The sequence below is a fragment of the Hyaena hyaena genome, unplaced genomic scaffold (assembly GCF_003009895.1).
Source record: "Hyaena hyaena isolate Hyena2069 unplaced genomic scaffold, ASM300989v1 scaffold_165, whole genome shotgun sequence".
NCBI classification, from domain to species: domain Eukaryota; kingdom Metazoa; phylum Chordata; class Mammalia; order Carnivora; family Hyaenidae; genus Hyaena; species Hyaena hyaena.
Genome location: NW_024080797.1, coordinates 2,069,360 through 2,084,698, shown reverse-complemented (window position 1 = coordinate 2,084,698; position 15,339 = coordinate 2,069,360). Strand labels below are relative to the sequence as shown.

General features: G+C 46.6%; 1 protein-coding gene across 1 annotated transcript in view; it reads left to right on the top strand.

The window, feature by feature from the left end:
* Positions 1–15,339, top strand: part of FAM171A1 (family with sequence similarity 171 member A1) — a 141,143-nt gene that overhangs the window by 70,699 nt on the left and 55,105 nt on the right. Inside the window, exon 2 of the mRNA XM_039240050.1 lies at positions 4,217–4,444. Within this exon, the coding sequence (XP_039095981.1) occupies positions 4,217–4,444 (228 nt within the window). The remainder of the gene's footprint in view (positions 1–4,216; positions 4,445–15,339) is intronic.

Genomic DNA, 15,339 nt, shown 5'->3' with positions numbered 1-15,339 from the left:
CAAGCAAAGAAACATTCAGCACAAAGCATGCTTCCAGAACCTTGCCTCTTTGTTGTCCTTGAATGGGGGCCGCATAGGAAATGAGGGCTGGAGATCTTGGGGAGCAGGATAGAGAACACAGAGCCTTTTAAGTCACTGCCAACGGCTGCTCCAGAGCCACCCTCTGATACATTTTCTTCACCCAACCTATCAGATGCCTTCAGGTCTTTGCTCAGATTCTGAGACTGTAGTACGTGACGGGCGCTGTCCATCCAGCACCACCACATGTGATGCTGGAAGTGAGCTGTCCATGCCGGCCAGTGTGGCAGCCCCCTGGCCACCTGAGGCCGTAGAGTCCTTTAAATGTGCCTGGTGTGACCCAGCAGCTCAGTTTCTGATTGAGTTTCATTTTGATTCCTTTAAACTTGAATTCAGATGCCCATATGTGGCTGGTGGCTGCCATATGGGACAGTGCAGCATCAGGAGGTGGTTGGCTGCATGCCGGCTTCTCCCTCCTCACTGGTTTTTATTCAGTTCCAGCAGCCAGGCCATTCTCACCTTAGGGCATTTGCACCTCTCCCCGCACCTTTGCCTGGCTGCTTCCTGTGTGTCCTTCCCAACAGGAGACCTGTTGAAAGGGTGTCCCTAACACCCCCCAAAATGCTGTACTGTGATGCCCAGTTCGTAATTACAGTTGCTGTTTATTTAGTATCTAAAGCGAGAATGTTCATTAAGTTCAAGGGTTTGATCATCTTGTCTGCTCATATAGTCAGCCTGCAGTAAACACTGACTGAAGTAGAAATGAAGGAGCAGTGCCAGGGTACACAGTTTTGGGAGATGGATATGAGAGGTTGAGGGCGTCTATTGTGGAAGTCCTCAGGTGCCTTGAAATATTCCTGTAGGTCAGGGACTGGCAGATATTTTTAAAATGTTTATTTATTTTGAGGGAAAGTGTATGTGTGTGAGTGAGGGAAGAAGAGGAAGAGAGAGAATCCTTAGCAGGCTCCATGCTGCCGGAGCAAAGCCTGACACAGGCCTCAATCCCATGAACCTGAGATCATGCCCTGAGCCAAAATCAAGAGTTGGGTGCTTAACCGACTGAGCCACCCAGGTGCCCCCTGACACCTTTTAAGAGCCAAAAATAAATAGTTTTGGCTTTGTAAGCCATAAGATCAAAACTCCTGAATGCCACCCCTGAAATGCAAAAACAGCCTTAGACAATATGTAAATGGCTGTGGCTGTGTTCTGATAAAACTTTATGGACACGAATTCCACATAATCTTCCTCTGACACAAACTATTATTCTTTTGATTTTTTTTTTTAAGAGTAAGAAACCATTCTTAGCTCGTGGGTCACTGAAAAATAGCAACTGGCCATGTTTGGCATCTGGCCACATTTGGTGGGGGGCTTGAAGGGCGGACAGGAAGTAGATCAGTGTGTCAGCTCTGTGTGGCTTCAGTGGGATTCAAGGGGCAGGTGTGAAGACAGTGGTAGTTTCTGTGGAGAGGTGGCGCAGTCTGGGTGAGAGATGGCCAAGGTCTGAAACAGGGCAGCATTAACAACGATGGGAAAGAAGGCCTGTTTTGTGTCATATTTTCTGGAATCAGAATCAGAACTTGGTGATGGATGTAAAAGAATGGTGTCCTAATATCAGTGTAGTAATCAGGGAGCGCAGCGAGATCTCTAAGCTCCCACTGACTAACAGAGACACAGAGAGCATCTTCGTGCGTAGTTGGGTTTGGGCCATTCATAATGTCTTCTTTTAATCTGCAAAATGAGAATCGTGGCAGTAAATAGTGCCTCACCTCGTCCTAAGATTACTCCCTTGGTGGGAACAATTTTGTTTGCTGTTGAATGGATAAGCTGATTCTCAATGTTACTCTAGAACAAACGATACTCCAGTAGTCTGTAATAATCCCCCAGCATACTGACATGTTCCCACATCCTCTCATACCAAAAGAAGCAACGAAATGACCTCTTTCGAAGTATATAATTGCAGAACGTGAAGTAGGCCTCTCTAAATTGGAAGAAATTCCAGTCGTAGAATCGAGGACATCGATTATAGTAAAACTCCTTCCTCTGTTGATTCAAGAGTCCGCTAGCCTTTTCCAACTCTTATCTGCTCTTAGGAAGCAGCAGTGAAGAGAGAGCAGAAACCCTGTAATCCCAATTGTTAGTAAATGTTCCATGACCATAAAGTTACATAAATCATCACCGCAACCCTACAAAGCCTTTCCAGTCAACCTGTTCTAGGGGATTTCTGCTCTGTGAGTATTAACAAAAGCGGAGTTAATTTACATTATAACTTCGCATGCCACCTGGGGACCTAAAGAGTTGAGTTAAATAAGAAAACACGTGTGTGGCATACATCCTGAACATCTGCATTCAGATAACTGATAAGATTGGAGGGGATTAACTCAGTATATTTTTCGATGTCTTATCCTTCCTTTCCATGATGTTGATTTTATCCCTCTTTGGACATTAGTTCTCACCCTGAATCAAGAAGCCAAGTTCAGTTACTGTAGCATCTTTCTTTTCCTGTCTACAAGGTTTCAAGAGATTGAGTGTTTTTAATGTCTATTTTTGAAGGAGACATCAAGCACGAGCCGAGGAGGAGCAGAAAGAGACAGACAGGATCCCAAGCAGGCTCCAGGCTCCGAGCTGTCAGCAGAGAGTCTGATTTGGGGCTCGAACTCATGAACTGTGAGATCCTGACTGAGCTGAAGTCGGACGCTTAATCGACTGAGCCATCTAAATCTGTGTCTCCCTCTCTCTGCCCCTCCCCAGCTCGTGTTCTGTCTCTCTCTGTCTCAAAAATAAATAAATGTTAAAAAAAAAATTTTTTTTAAATAAAAAAGATCTGAGGCAGCTCAAAATGTGTGGCAGGGAGGGGCTGTGTGTGTCTCAGAGGACTTCTAGCACTGAGCACCAGCCACTCTTTGCACACTCAGGCATAGAGGTTTCCTGGAGCAGGATACGCCTCTGATTGCTTTGGAGCCCTGTGCTGGTGTCTTGTAATTCACATCCACTGTGATGCTGCAGTCTGGTCCACCTCCTCTCTTCGTGGGTCATTACAGAGGCCTCCTAACCACATGCTCAGTCTCCAGTCTTGCCTCTTCCCCGTCCATCCTTTACCCAGAGCCCGATGTTTCTATACTAAATTTAATCTCCACTCCCCTGTTTAAAAACCTTTGTGACTTCCCATTGCCCTTAGCATCAAGAATGAGCCTCTTAGGTCCCTTCAAAAGCCCTGAGGGGTCTGGTTCCCACTCGCCTCTCCATACTAATCTCTCACAGGGCTTCATGCCCCTCACACTGTCTGTCATCTTGCAGAACCTATTCGTGTTTCTCCAGGAAGCATGGGTTTTTCTTGCCTCTGAGCCTTTGCATATGCTGTTCCAGCATTGCCCCGCTTTGTGCCTACACCAGACGTCTCCCACCATAGCCCCTGCCTGTGTACTCACTTGTCTCCATCACCGTAACTTGCATAATTACTCACAGTTCTAGGCCCAGAGTAGCAGCTCAACAAACGTCTCTGGCATGAATGAATGAAAGCCATTCATTCCATTTTGGGTTTTTAACGTGCATCTGGATCCATATACCCGCCACATTCATGATCTGGGTTTGCCTCTGTTGCTACCTCAGGTTCCTCTATCTTTTCAAATGTTTACTTTTTTTTTTTTTCTTCCTGTAAGCTTCTTTTCCAGTCTGCAGGCCCACCTTTTTAAGACAGTTTGGGGTGCTTTTCCGTCTGGTGTTCATGACCACCAGCACAGCGATCCTGGCCGCCTCCCTTGCACGTTCAGCAGGGCTGTTGAAGACACTGGGTGCAACTCTTTCAGAGCCCAAGGTCCTTCTGAAGCAGCCCCAGCTCTGTTTGAGCCTGTTTGCTGGCAACGCTGGGAAGGATAAACGAGTATTGTGTTTGTCACGCCGTGTCCTAAAGGCAGAGGATTGTTCTCTCAGTGATTTGTTGGTGTGAGCAGGGAAGAGCAAAGCCAAAGGCAGTCTATGACATGCACTGGCTTGGGGCAGGGGTTGGGGGAGGAAATCATGGAAGTCAAAAAAAGGATCTCCAACAAGAAAATGTTCCCTGGCTACAAGGATTCATGTTTTGAATGTAGATCTAGATTTTCCTAGCACAGCCCCCTCTCCACTCTGAGCAGCGAGGGCAGCCTCGTTGTTGAGGTGGCCCAGGTAAGAGCAGCCATTCTTTGTTGCCTTTTCCTTACTCCAGAGGTTACGCTGAAGGTCCACGTCAGTGACGCCAGCACCCACCAGCCCATCTCAGATGCGCTCATCGAGATTTTCACCAACCAGGTCTCCGTTGCCTCTGGCACGTCGGGCACGGATGGCGTCGCCTTCATCAAGTTCCAGTATAAGCTGGGCAGTCAGCTGATCGTCACCGCCACGAAGCACGCCTACGTGCCAAACTCTGCCCCGTGGAAGCCAATCCGGTTACCTGGTAAGGCTGGCCCGACCTTTCTGCGATGCACGGCTCGTGGGACTGGCTTGTGCTGGAGTCAGGCACACAAGCGATTTTGAAAATAGTGGTTTACACAAGAGACTCTTAATACAGAGAACAAACTGAGGGTTGATGGGGGGGCAGACAAGGGAGAGGGGGAAAGGGTGATGGGCACTGCGGAGGGCACTTGTTGGGATGAGCCCTGGGTGTTGTATGTGAGCGATGAAGCAGGGGAATCTTCCCCCTAAACTAAGAGCACACTGTACACTGTATGTTAGCCAATTTGACAACAAATTATATTTTAAAAAAAGAAAGAAAAAAAGAAAATGACCGCCCTCTACTGCCAAAAAAAAAAAAAAAAAAAAACAAGGGAAATAGGGGTTTAGTGTTTGCTTTACTTGTTGGGTCCTCTCATGGGAAGGAAAAGTAAGGTCCTGTATGAAGGAGGTGGGGCCCTCCCTTGGCTTATACATAACAGAATCAAAAACTATAGAGTTTCTCCCCATTGCCTCAGCATCCTGGTAGGTACCTTGTTGATTGAGGCGGTGTTCTGGAAGGGAGCTTCCTCCTGCTTCACGGCCCGAGAGTCACGCTGGCCAGAGAGGCAGGGGATGATGGGGATACTGTGTTTCTCCTTTCCTCCTTCTCACCTGCTAAGGGAAAACACACTCCTCTGTCTCCTCAATGCTCTTGCTCACATCTGGCACTTCTGGTCACAGCCGTGTGGGGTTTTTTCCATACACCCAGCAGTTCTCAGATTCTCAGACACCCGCTGGGCATCCTTCAGTTGAGCTCAGTTCTGACACGGTGTACCTGGAGAGAGCATTGGATCCCACAGGTTAAGGGCTCAGTCCCACGTGACTCCCTCACTATATAGATCAGAGGTTCCCCACCCCCTCCTAGGTTCTACTCATCGGCTAGAGTGGCTCACTGAACTCAGGTAAAACGGTTGTTAAAAAACAAAAGTCAGCCAAGTACATTTGAAGGTCTGTTTGGCTTTATTAAGTGATTCATCAGTCAGGCAGCATCCATCCGGCAAGTACAGGGGAGTTTCAAGGAGTTGAACAAAAGGGAAGGTTTTCATGGGCAGGGTGGAGTTATTAGCAAAAGATTAGAAAACATTGCTTCAGGCAAGGTCAATTTTCCATAGGGGGAAGGGGAGGGGAGCGTATTAGGTGCCCACCTAGTCTTCTCTTGAGGGGGAATGGAGAGGGTGCATGTGACAGATGACCTCACGGATGCTGACCAAAAAATTCCTGACTGACCCAGTTAAAAGTGAATTTCTGGGGGACATTGAAACTGCAGGTAGGTTAGGTATTAAGTTCCAGTTTGGTGACTTGGCCTAAGTGATGCCATTTTGGGACTGTGGGTTTTTCGTGGTTTTTTGTTTTGTTTTGTTTTGCTTTGACACAGTTAACTTATGAGATCACTGGTCTATTACAATGGCTATTAAAAGAACAGCCAGGGCGCCTAGGTGGCTCAGTCGGTTAAGCGTCCGACTTTGGCTCAGGTCATGATCTCGTGGGTTCGAGCCCCGCGTCAGGCTCTGTGCTGACAGCTAGCTCAGAGCCTGGAGCCTGCTTCAGATACTGTGTGTCCCTCTCTCTCTCTGACCCTCCCCTGCTCATACTGTCTGTCTCTCTCTCTCTCAGAAATTAAATCAATCAATCAATCAATCAAAATTTTAAAAAAAAGAACAGCCAGATAGAGGAGACGATATGGGCAAGTTATGTAGGAAAGGCTCAGAGTTTCCATGCCTTCTCACCTCTCAGCAGCTCTGGGTGCACCAACCTGGAAGCTCTCTGAACCCCATCCCATTGTATAGAGGCTTCATTACATAGTCAGGACTGATCCACTCATTGTCCACTGGTGATTGATTCCACCTCCAGCCACTCTGCCCTCCCTGTGGTCAAAGAGGAGGAGCTGAAAGTTCTAGCCCTTCATCACTTGATTGGTTCTCCTCAACCAGCCCCATCCCTTAGCTTATCTAGGGACTTTCCAAAAGTCACCTCATTAGCTAAAGCTGCATTGAAAGGGACCTGTCATGATAACAGAAGTCACTTTCATGGCTCTTATCACTTGGGAAATTCTACAGGTGTAGAAGACCAGACACACTTTTGTTATCATAAATCAGTTTTAAATTACTATTCACCGCTTCAAAACGTTGGTCTCCCACGAGGAACAAGGACAGTACCTGACCCAGACTGAGCTCTGGACAGGGTAGGTAGGGAGCTGGACATGGTCCCGCCTCTGTCCCCTCACCTCAGGATCCAGCCACTGCCTCGACCACATGACCTGTTGGCACCAAGATGACGTGCGGGACAAGGAGTGGCTGAGCGCTGGAGTCTGGAAACCAACCTGCTGACCTGGCTCTGGTGCCTAGGCTGTGCTTGCGCCCTCTGCCTTCATTTCCAGAGTCTGTAAAATGGAGCTGATACCACCTGGTAGAGTCATTCTGATTAAAAAGCAGTTAACAGGGGCACCTGGGTGGCTCAGTCAGCCGACCATCCAACTTCAGCTCAGGTCATGATCTCACGGTTCATGAGTTCATGTCTCCCTCTCTCTGCCCCACCTTGACTGGTGCTCTCTATCTCAAAAATAAACAAACATTTTTTAAAAAGCAGCTAACAGACATAAACTACCTTACAAGGCCTGAACCATAGTAGGGGCTCAAGAAATAGCACAGTGGAGGGGCACCTGGGTGGCTTAGTCGGTTAAGCGTCCGACTTTCGCTTAGGTCATGATCTCACGGTTCGTGGGTTCGAGCCCCGCGTCGGGCTCTGTGCTGACTGCCAGCTCAGAGCCTGGAGCCTGTTTCAGTCTGTGACTCCCTCTCTCTCTGACCCTTCCCTGCTCACTCTCTCTCTCTAGAAATAAATAAAAAAAAAAAAAACCTTAAAAAAAAAAAAAAGAAATAGCACAGTGGCTGGCAAAATATCAGTGTCAGTGCTCCTGTCTGCCACCGCACCCCGGGACACACTCCATCAGGGTCCCCACTGCCTCTGGGGACACATGGTACAGCCAAGTGTGGCTGCACCTGTCTCATAGAGCCCTGGCATCTACCGTCATTCACAAAGTTCTCTATAGTTCAGTTTACATTTATTAAGCACCTACTATGTGCCCTGGAACTTCTCTGGCCCCTGAGAATACAGATCTAGAGACAGAGAACTTGCCCCTGTAAGAGTTTGTAACGTAGTTTGGGAGTTACGTAGTCAATCGCAGAAGTCAGTCCCATCCAAGGAGATGCTTGTGTGTCTATGTACGTAGGGGGTGGGGGCGGAGAGCTGGTCACCCTAGGAGAGGGAATGAAGACTTCCTGGAGGGGGCGGGAGGGAAGCTGAGTCTGGAGGGTGAATAGATGTTAGTATCAGAAGGTGCCGTAAAAAATAGGTTCCAGGACTCACCCATTCAGCCTAGTGACATTGATCCAGAAGTCTGCACTTTAACAAGTAACTCCCCACCCCCACCCCCCTGATACTTAGAGATAAAAAGTGTTCACTACACTTCTCTGTGAGCTATGGAAAGCAGATTTGATATAGATACAACTGAGGAGAGAGATTATTTGGAAAAATCTCAGAGAAGAGGGGATAAACCGGAGAAATATTTAGCAGGCAAAATGCAGAAAGCCTCAGGGAACAGATGGGAGAGAGTTAAGGGAAAGGACAAAATAGAAGAACTGTAAGTTGGATCTCGCGTTTCTAGCTGGTGATGGAGCCGATAGAACAGATGGGCAGTGGGGTTGAGAGACCCACCTGCTCCGCGGTCCCTAAAGTTGACTCAATTGATGCAGCTAAGTTCAAAGAGGCCCCCTTCTCTCTCCCCCACTGGGAGAGAGTGCATCCTCTCCCCCGGCTTGGGGCTCAGGCAGACGTGGATGCAGGTGTTATTGGGGGTGGTGGAGATGGGAGGGAAAGAAAGAGTGCTGGGGTCATAGTTGATGAGTTGAGAGCAGGGGAGATTGGATTTGGGCTGCCTCTTGGACAAAAGGGTGTTCAGCCTTTAGTTTGAAATGACTTGAGGGTATTCAAGAGGTTTGGAGGTAGAGGTGTGGTCATTAGCATCATTGGGAACCACGAACTCACTGAAGCATGGGGGGCAGGCCTGGGACAGAACCAGAGAAGCCTCACAGAATAGGAAGATGATCTTGACTGAATGATACATGAAGAAAATGTTCGACCGCCTCCATTTTTCACACTGGGAAATCACTGGGAACAGGGGAAGATTAGATGGTATCCAGATACCACAATTCCACCTTTGCTGGAAGGGCAGCTGCACATGTAACAGCAGTTGGTTCTGTGAAGTCTCCACGGGTACTGGCTGAGTCGATACTGAGCCACTGGCTCTAGGGAAAATTCAGGGTTAGGGTCCTGTAAGCCTCCTGTCATAACATTTTCACCAGACAAGCAATGCATCCCCTTGGTTTATGTGGGGTATTTAAAGACATGTTATTTAATATATACCATTGGTTCATAAACACGGAACTCCTGGCCAACAGCTCCGTAACTCATGCTTGAACAAAGCTTATCTAGCATATAGTTTTCCCATGAGCACCTCCCAGCCTTCCTACAGTTAGGAACACTAGACAGCACGTCAGCGTTCTGCCCTGGGGCCATGTTAAATGGCAAAATCCTGAAAAGAAACACAGGAATATGAAATACTTGGCACTAAATAGATCGCCAGAGGATGCTTGCAATATGAGAGCTGAAAGGAAAATGCAGAGCGTCGCCTTGTCCGACCTCAGCTGGGAATGTGTGCATCCACGACTCAGATTTTTGACCTTTCCATACTTGCACATAGAATACATCATGTGGGTGCCTGGGTGGCTCAGTCAGTTAAGCCTCTAACTTCAGCTCGGGGGTGATCTCGTGGTTTGTGAGTTTGAGCCCTGCATCGGGCTCTCCATCAGCACAGAGCCCGCTTCAGATCCTCTGTCTCTCTCTCTCTTTCTCTCTCTCTCTCTCTCTCTATCTCTCCTCTCTCTCTCTCTCTCAAAAATAAATAAACATTAAAAAACATAAGAAAGCATCATGAGGATTGATTTTGGGGTCACAAATAAATTTTAGCAAGTGGGCACATTTGCAAATCCCAATTCCACAAATAATGAACATTCACTGTAGTTTATTTACATTTGTTTTGACTTTGTTAACATGATCATACTTTAATTGCATTTGTTTTGACTTTGTTAATATGATTATTGGAGAAAAAGCAACCACTTCCATAATCATTTTCTTTTTTTTTTTTTATGTTTATTTCTAGCAGAGAGAGAGAGAGACAGCGTGAGCAGGGGAGGGTCAGAGAGAGAGGGAGTCACAGACTGAAAGAGGCCCCAGGCTCTGAGCTGGCAGTCAGCACAGAGCCCGACACGGGGCTTGAACCCACAAACCGCGAGATCATGACCTAAGCAAAAGTCGGACGCTTAACCGACTGAGCCACCCAGGCGCCCCGATAATCATCATTTTCTTAAGTGAGTGAAATAATGGGAATGATGTAGTTTAATTGGAAGAGATTGGAACTAGGCATCAAGACACATGAGTTCCTGCCCTGCCCACCCCCAGCTGCCTCATCTGGGGTCCCATCCCAGCTTTCCAAGCCCACGTTCCTTATTTCTAAAACTATATTAATTAGACTAAATAACTTTCAGGGACCCACCATGTCTTTGATTATTTTTTCTCTCTCTCTCTCTCAAATAATAATAAACAAATAATTTTTTAAATATAAAAAGATAATGCTGTTGGTATTGCAGATAACTGGGCAAGGAATAGAGAAAAGTAGGAAGCCTCTCCTAAAATATGATGAAACTTTAAAACTAAAAAATGCTTTCTTCGCTACACACGCACACATGGTTTTGTTTGCATGTGCACCCTCTAGAGATGTTGGAATAGATTTCTTTTTTTCGTCCTTGACAGTAGTTCCTGGAGAAGGTGTTGGTTTTGTCCTTTCAAGAGAGGAAGTGTAGATTGGAGGGGGCAAGCCCAGCATAAGGAGAGCAAGCAGATGAAACAAATTCAGCTATATAAAATGCAGTTCAAGGGCGCCTGGGTGGCTCACTTGGTTAAGTGTCCAACTTCAGCTCAGGTCATGATCTCACAGTTCATGGGTTCGAGCCCCGTGTCGGGCTCTGTGCTGGCAGCTAAGAGCCTGGAGCCTGCTTTGGAATCTGTGTCTCCCTCTCCCTCTGCCCCTCCCCTGCTCATGCTCTGTGTGTGTGTCTCTCTCTCAAAAATAAAGAAACATTAAAATTAAAAGACTGTATATATAATATACAATTAGACGCTCCTCCCGTAGCTGCTTCTCCCTTACACACCTCATGGTCTAGACGCCTAGGCAGTTTGTTACCTCTCTTGTGAACTGACGTTTTGCCCACCCTGTTTGTCTGCACTGTTATTCCTTTACTGACATTTTCTTAGCAAGGTCGTCTTCTGTCCTCAGTGCCCAGCCTGGCTCTTTTCTGCTCCATGAAGTCTCCCTGACTCTCCCAGGTCGAGTTAGGTGTTCCTTTCTCTCTCCTTACCAAAAACCAAACATCTATCTGGTAGGATAAGAATCCCCAGACGTCGGTGAGCGTCTCCTCTCTGCTGGGCATCCGAGAGTCTCTCTGCCACCTCCTGCCCTCCCGGGGCACTCAGTCGATTTGAGGCGGGCAGTCCCTTCTGTCCTGCTCCAGGAAGCCCCTGTGGCATCTGCTCTGCCACTCAGCACTCAGTCACAAAAGACCGTTTTTCTGTCCCCTAGAAAATAAAGTCTGGGAAAGTTCGCTGGAGCAGATGCGTTATTGTGGAAGTACCGAGTGTTTTAGGTTAGAAGTGTTTACAGAACACCCCGCGATGGTCACGCATATCTCGAGAGACTGATCACAGGTGATTTAGGAGCTCAGAGTTCCCCACCCAGTCAGCACGGAGCTTCTCAGGGCCCAGGAAACACCGCTCAGGATGCGTGTGAATTCTCCAATGGGGCAGGGCGGCCCATGCAGGCAGTATCGCTACAGTGACCCTTTCTTCCGGGCCATTAGGTACTCAGTGCCGTTGGCTGAAGGCGTCAGTGTTAAAGAAGGTCAGGTGTACCTTTGAAGTGGTTGTGAAGGATTTATCCAAATTAGGGCTCCCCACTCTAGTCCTGGCTCACATGCATTCCCTGATCATCCGTACCCCAGCCTGGTGTGGATTTTTCTCCCAACTTTGAACTTCTCAGACGAATTCTTTTATTTCTTTTTTCCTGTTTTTGTATTTTAAATAATAATTCACATACCATTAAATTCACCATTTTGAAGTGTGCAGTTCACAAGATGATACAACCATCACCACTGACTAATCTCAGAATATTTTGTGAACCCCTGAAAAAAACCTCAGACCCATTACAGTCGACTCACTGTTACCCACTCCGCCCAGGCCCTGGCAACCCCGACCTCCTCTCCATCTCTGTGGTTGGCCTGTTCTGAACATGGCAGATAAATGTAACTTTACGATATGTAACCTTTTGTTTCTGGCATCTTTTTCTTTTAATGTTTATTTATTTTGAGAGAAAGAGAACGTGCACGAATTAGGGGAGAGGTGGAGAGACGGAGAGAGAGAATCCCAATCAGGCTCCGCACTGTCAGCGTAAAGCGCAACACACAGCTTGATCCCTGAACCATGAGAAAAGGACCTGAGCCGAAATCAAGAGTCGGGATGGGACGCTTAACCAGCTGAGCCCCCCAGGCGCCCCGTACCTGCCAACTTTCACTTCACATAACGTTTTCATGGTCCAACCATGTTGCAGCCTGAATCAGTACATTCTTCCTTTTCATGGATGAATGATGCTCCATTATATGGATGGACCACATTTTTTTTATCCTGTTCATTGGTTGGTGGATTTGGGGGTGTTTCCATTTGTTGGCTACTATCACTCATGCTGCCATGCACATTCACGTATAAGTTCTCGTGCAAACATGTATTCTCAGTTCTCTTGGGTCTATACCTAGAAGTGGAATTGCTGGGTCATATGGCAACTCTGTGTGTGATATTTTGAGAAATCACCAGATTGTTTCCACAGCACCAAGATGCATTCTTTTTTTTAACATTTTATTTATTCTTTTTTTATTTTTTTTTTAACATTCATTTTTGAAATAGAGATAGACCATGAGCAGGGAAGGAGCACAGAGAGAGGGAAACACAGAATCTGAAGCAGATTCCAGGCTCTGAGCTGTCAGCACAGAGCCCAACACGGGGCTTGAACCCACAAACTGTGAGATCATGACTTGGGCTGAAGTCAAATGCTTAACCGACTGAGCCACCCAGGCACCTCAACATTTTATTTACTCTTGAGAGAGAGTATGAGTCGGGGAGGGGCAGAGAAAAGGGGATAGAGGATCTGAAGCTGTCAGCACAGAGCACAACATGGGACTCAAACTCATGAACCTCGAGATGAAGGCCGGACCTGAAGTCAGATGCTCAACCAGCTGAGCCACCCAGGTGCCCCACAAGGTGCATTCTTATTGATGCTCATGGTCACCATCCACTCATTGAGTGGCTACTTCTGTGTCCCAGTTCTCTTCAAATGTAGAGCCTCGTAGGCACGTTCTACCCCCAGCATCGATCTGTTGCCCGTGTCCAGCACTGGGCCTCGTATATAATGGCAGCTAAATAAGTTGACTGTAGAGGGTATATGAAGAGAGGTCATGTCCAGGGCCAGCTCACTGGTCCCCTCTGGCACTATTAAGAGCAGTGGTGCTAAGTAATAGGTGTTCTTAGCACTTGATGTTTCTGGCCCCTGATCATTTCCCAGAAAGTCACTTTACCTCTCTAGACCTTGATTTCCTCATCTTTAAACGTGGATGGGATAAAGTCCAGGGGGTCTCTGATTTTGAGTCTGTGTCACATAGCAGTTGAGGACAGACACCAGAGTTCAAGTTCAAGTCCTGCATTTAGTATTTACCAGCTGTGGGATTTTGGACAAGTTAATTCCTTATCTATAAGCCTGTTTCCTTATCTGTCAAATGGACAAGTTAATATCTATTTCATATGGGCACCTGAGTAGCTCAGTCGGTTAAGCATCCGACTTCAGCTCAGGTCACGATCTGGTGGTTTGTGAGTTTGAGCCCCAAGTCAGGTTCTGTGCTGACAGCTTGGAGCCTGGAGCCTGCTTCAGATTCTATGTCTCCCTCTCTCTCTGCCCCTTCCCCACTTGCACTGTGTCTCTCTCAAGAATAAATAAACATTAAATAAAAATTTTTAAAAAGAAAAATAATATCTATTTCATAGGGTTGTTTTGCGATTTAAATAAATTACCAAAGTTAAAGCACTTAGAGTAATTTCTGACATGTTACTAAGGGTTCAGTGACCTTCGTGAGTATTGTTATTCCATAATACATTTTATTTGTTTTCTCTTGGATTCACATCCTGTCCAGAAACTTATAGGCTTTGTGAATTTTGTAGTTGGAAGTCTGGGTCCTTAAGCAAGAATTTTTAAAATAGCACAAGTTCTCTCATCTTATTAGTTTCCAGAATAGGAGGGAATGTTCTTCTACCACATGGCATATGCTAACCTAAGCATATATTTTTAAAGTCTTTTTTTAATATTAATACCTAACTTTATATATTTTCCATTCATATAATGTGTAATTTAATATATCCCTAATGTGAAGGGGCACCGGTGTGGCTCAGTCAGTTAAGTGTCTGACTTCAGCTCAGATCATGATCTCATGGTTCGTGAGTTCAAGCCCTGTGTCAGGCTCTGCATTGACAGCACCAAACCTGCTTGAGATTCTCTCTCTCCCTCTGTCTCTTTCTCTGCCCCTCCCCCCCCAAATAAGTAAATAAACTTTAATATATATGTGAAGAGATTCAGAATCTCTACTAAAAACTTCTAGTGAGGGGCGCCTGGGTGGCTCAGTCGGTTAAGCGTCCAGCTTTGGCTCAGGTGATGATCTCGCGGTTCGTGGGTTTGAGCCCCGCGTTGGGCTCTGTGCTGACAGCTCAGAGCCTGGAGCTTGTCTTCAGATTCTCTGTCTCCCTCTCTCTCTGACTCTCCCCTGCTCCCGCTGTCTCTCTCTCTCAGAAATAAATTTTTTTAAAAACGTTTATAAAAATTAAAACAGCAAAACAAAACAAAAAAACTTCTAGTGAACAGAAACTAGTGACTGTTGCAGTGTAAGCAGTTATTATATTAGAGATTGCAGTATTCCCGTGGCAATTGGAAAGTGTCTTGCTAATCAGACTTAAATGAAAACAAAAATGTCCCCTTCTGTCTTCTCACAACACTCTGACACCAAATGAAGGGGGCTTTTTCTCAAACCAACCAATTCTCCAACTCTCTGGACACCAACTCAGTGTCCTACAATTCAGTTCAGTTCTAACCTTAACTACCCAGAGCTAGTGCAGACCCCACAGGTTAAGGGCACAGTCCTGCAAGACTCTTCCCTGATTCCCCATCCCCCCGATTCAGACCAGACTCCCAGGGTATCACCTGTGCTTCTGGTAACCGACTATGAATCGGGTGCCTACAACCCCTTTTGGGTTCAGTTATTTGCTATAGTGGCTCACAGAACTCCAGAAAACATTTATTTACATTTGCCAGTTTATCATAAGAGATATCATAAAGGATATGGAAGAGCTACCAGATATAGAGGTGAACAGACAAGGTCCAGAAGGGTCCTGCGTGTGGCTGGCAGCTTCTGTCCCCATGGAGTTGAGCTGTGCCACCCTCCTGGCACATAGATACGTTCACCAACCTGGAAACTCCCCAAACCCTGTACTTTTGGAATTTTCATGGAGGCTTCATCACGTAGGCATGATTGATTATGAACTTAATCTCTAGCCCCTCTCCTCTCCCTAGAGGATAGAGGGGTGAGGCTGAAAGTTCCAAGCTTCTATTTACAGCTTGGTCTTTCTGGTGACCAGCCCCCATCCATGAGCCCACCC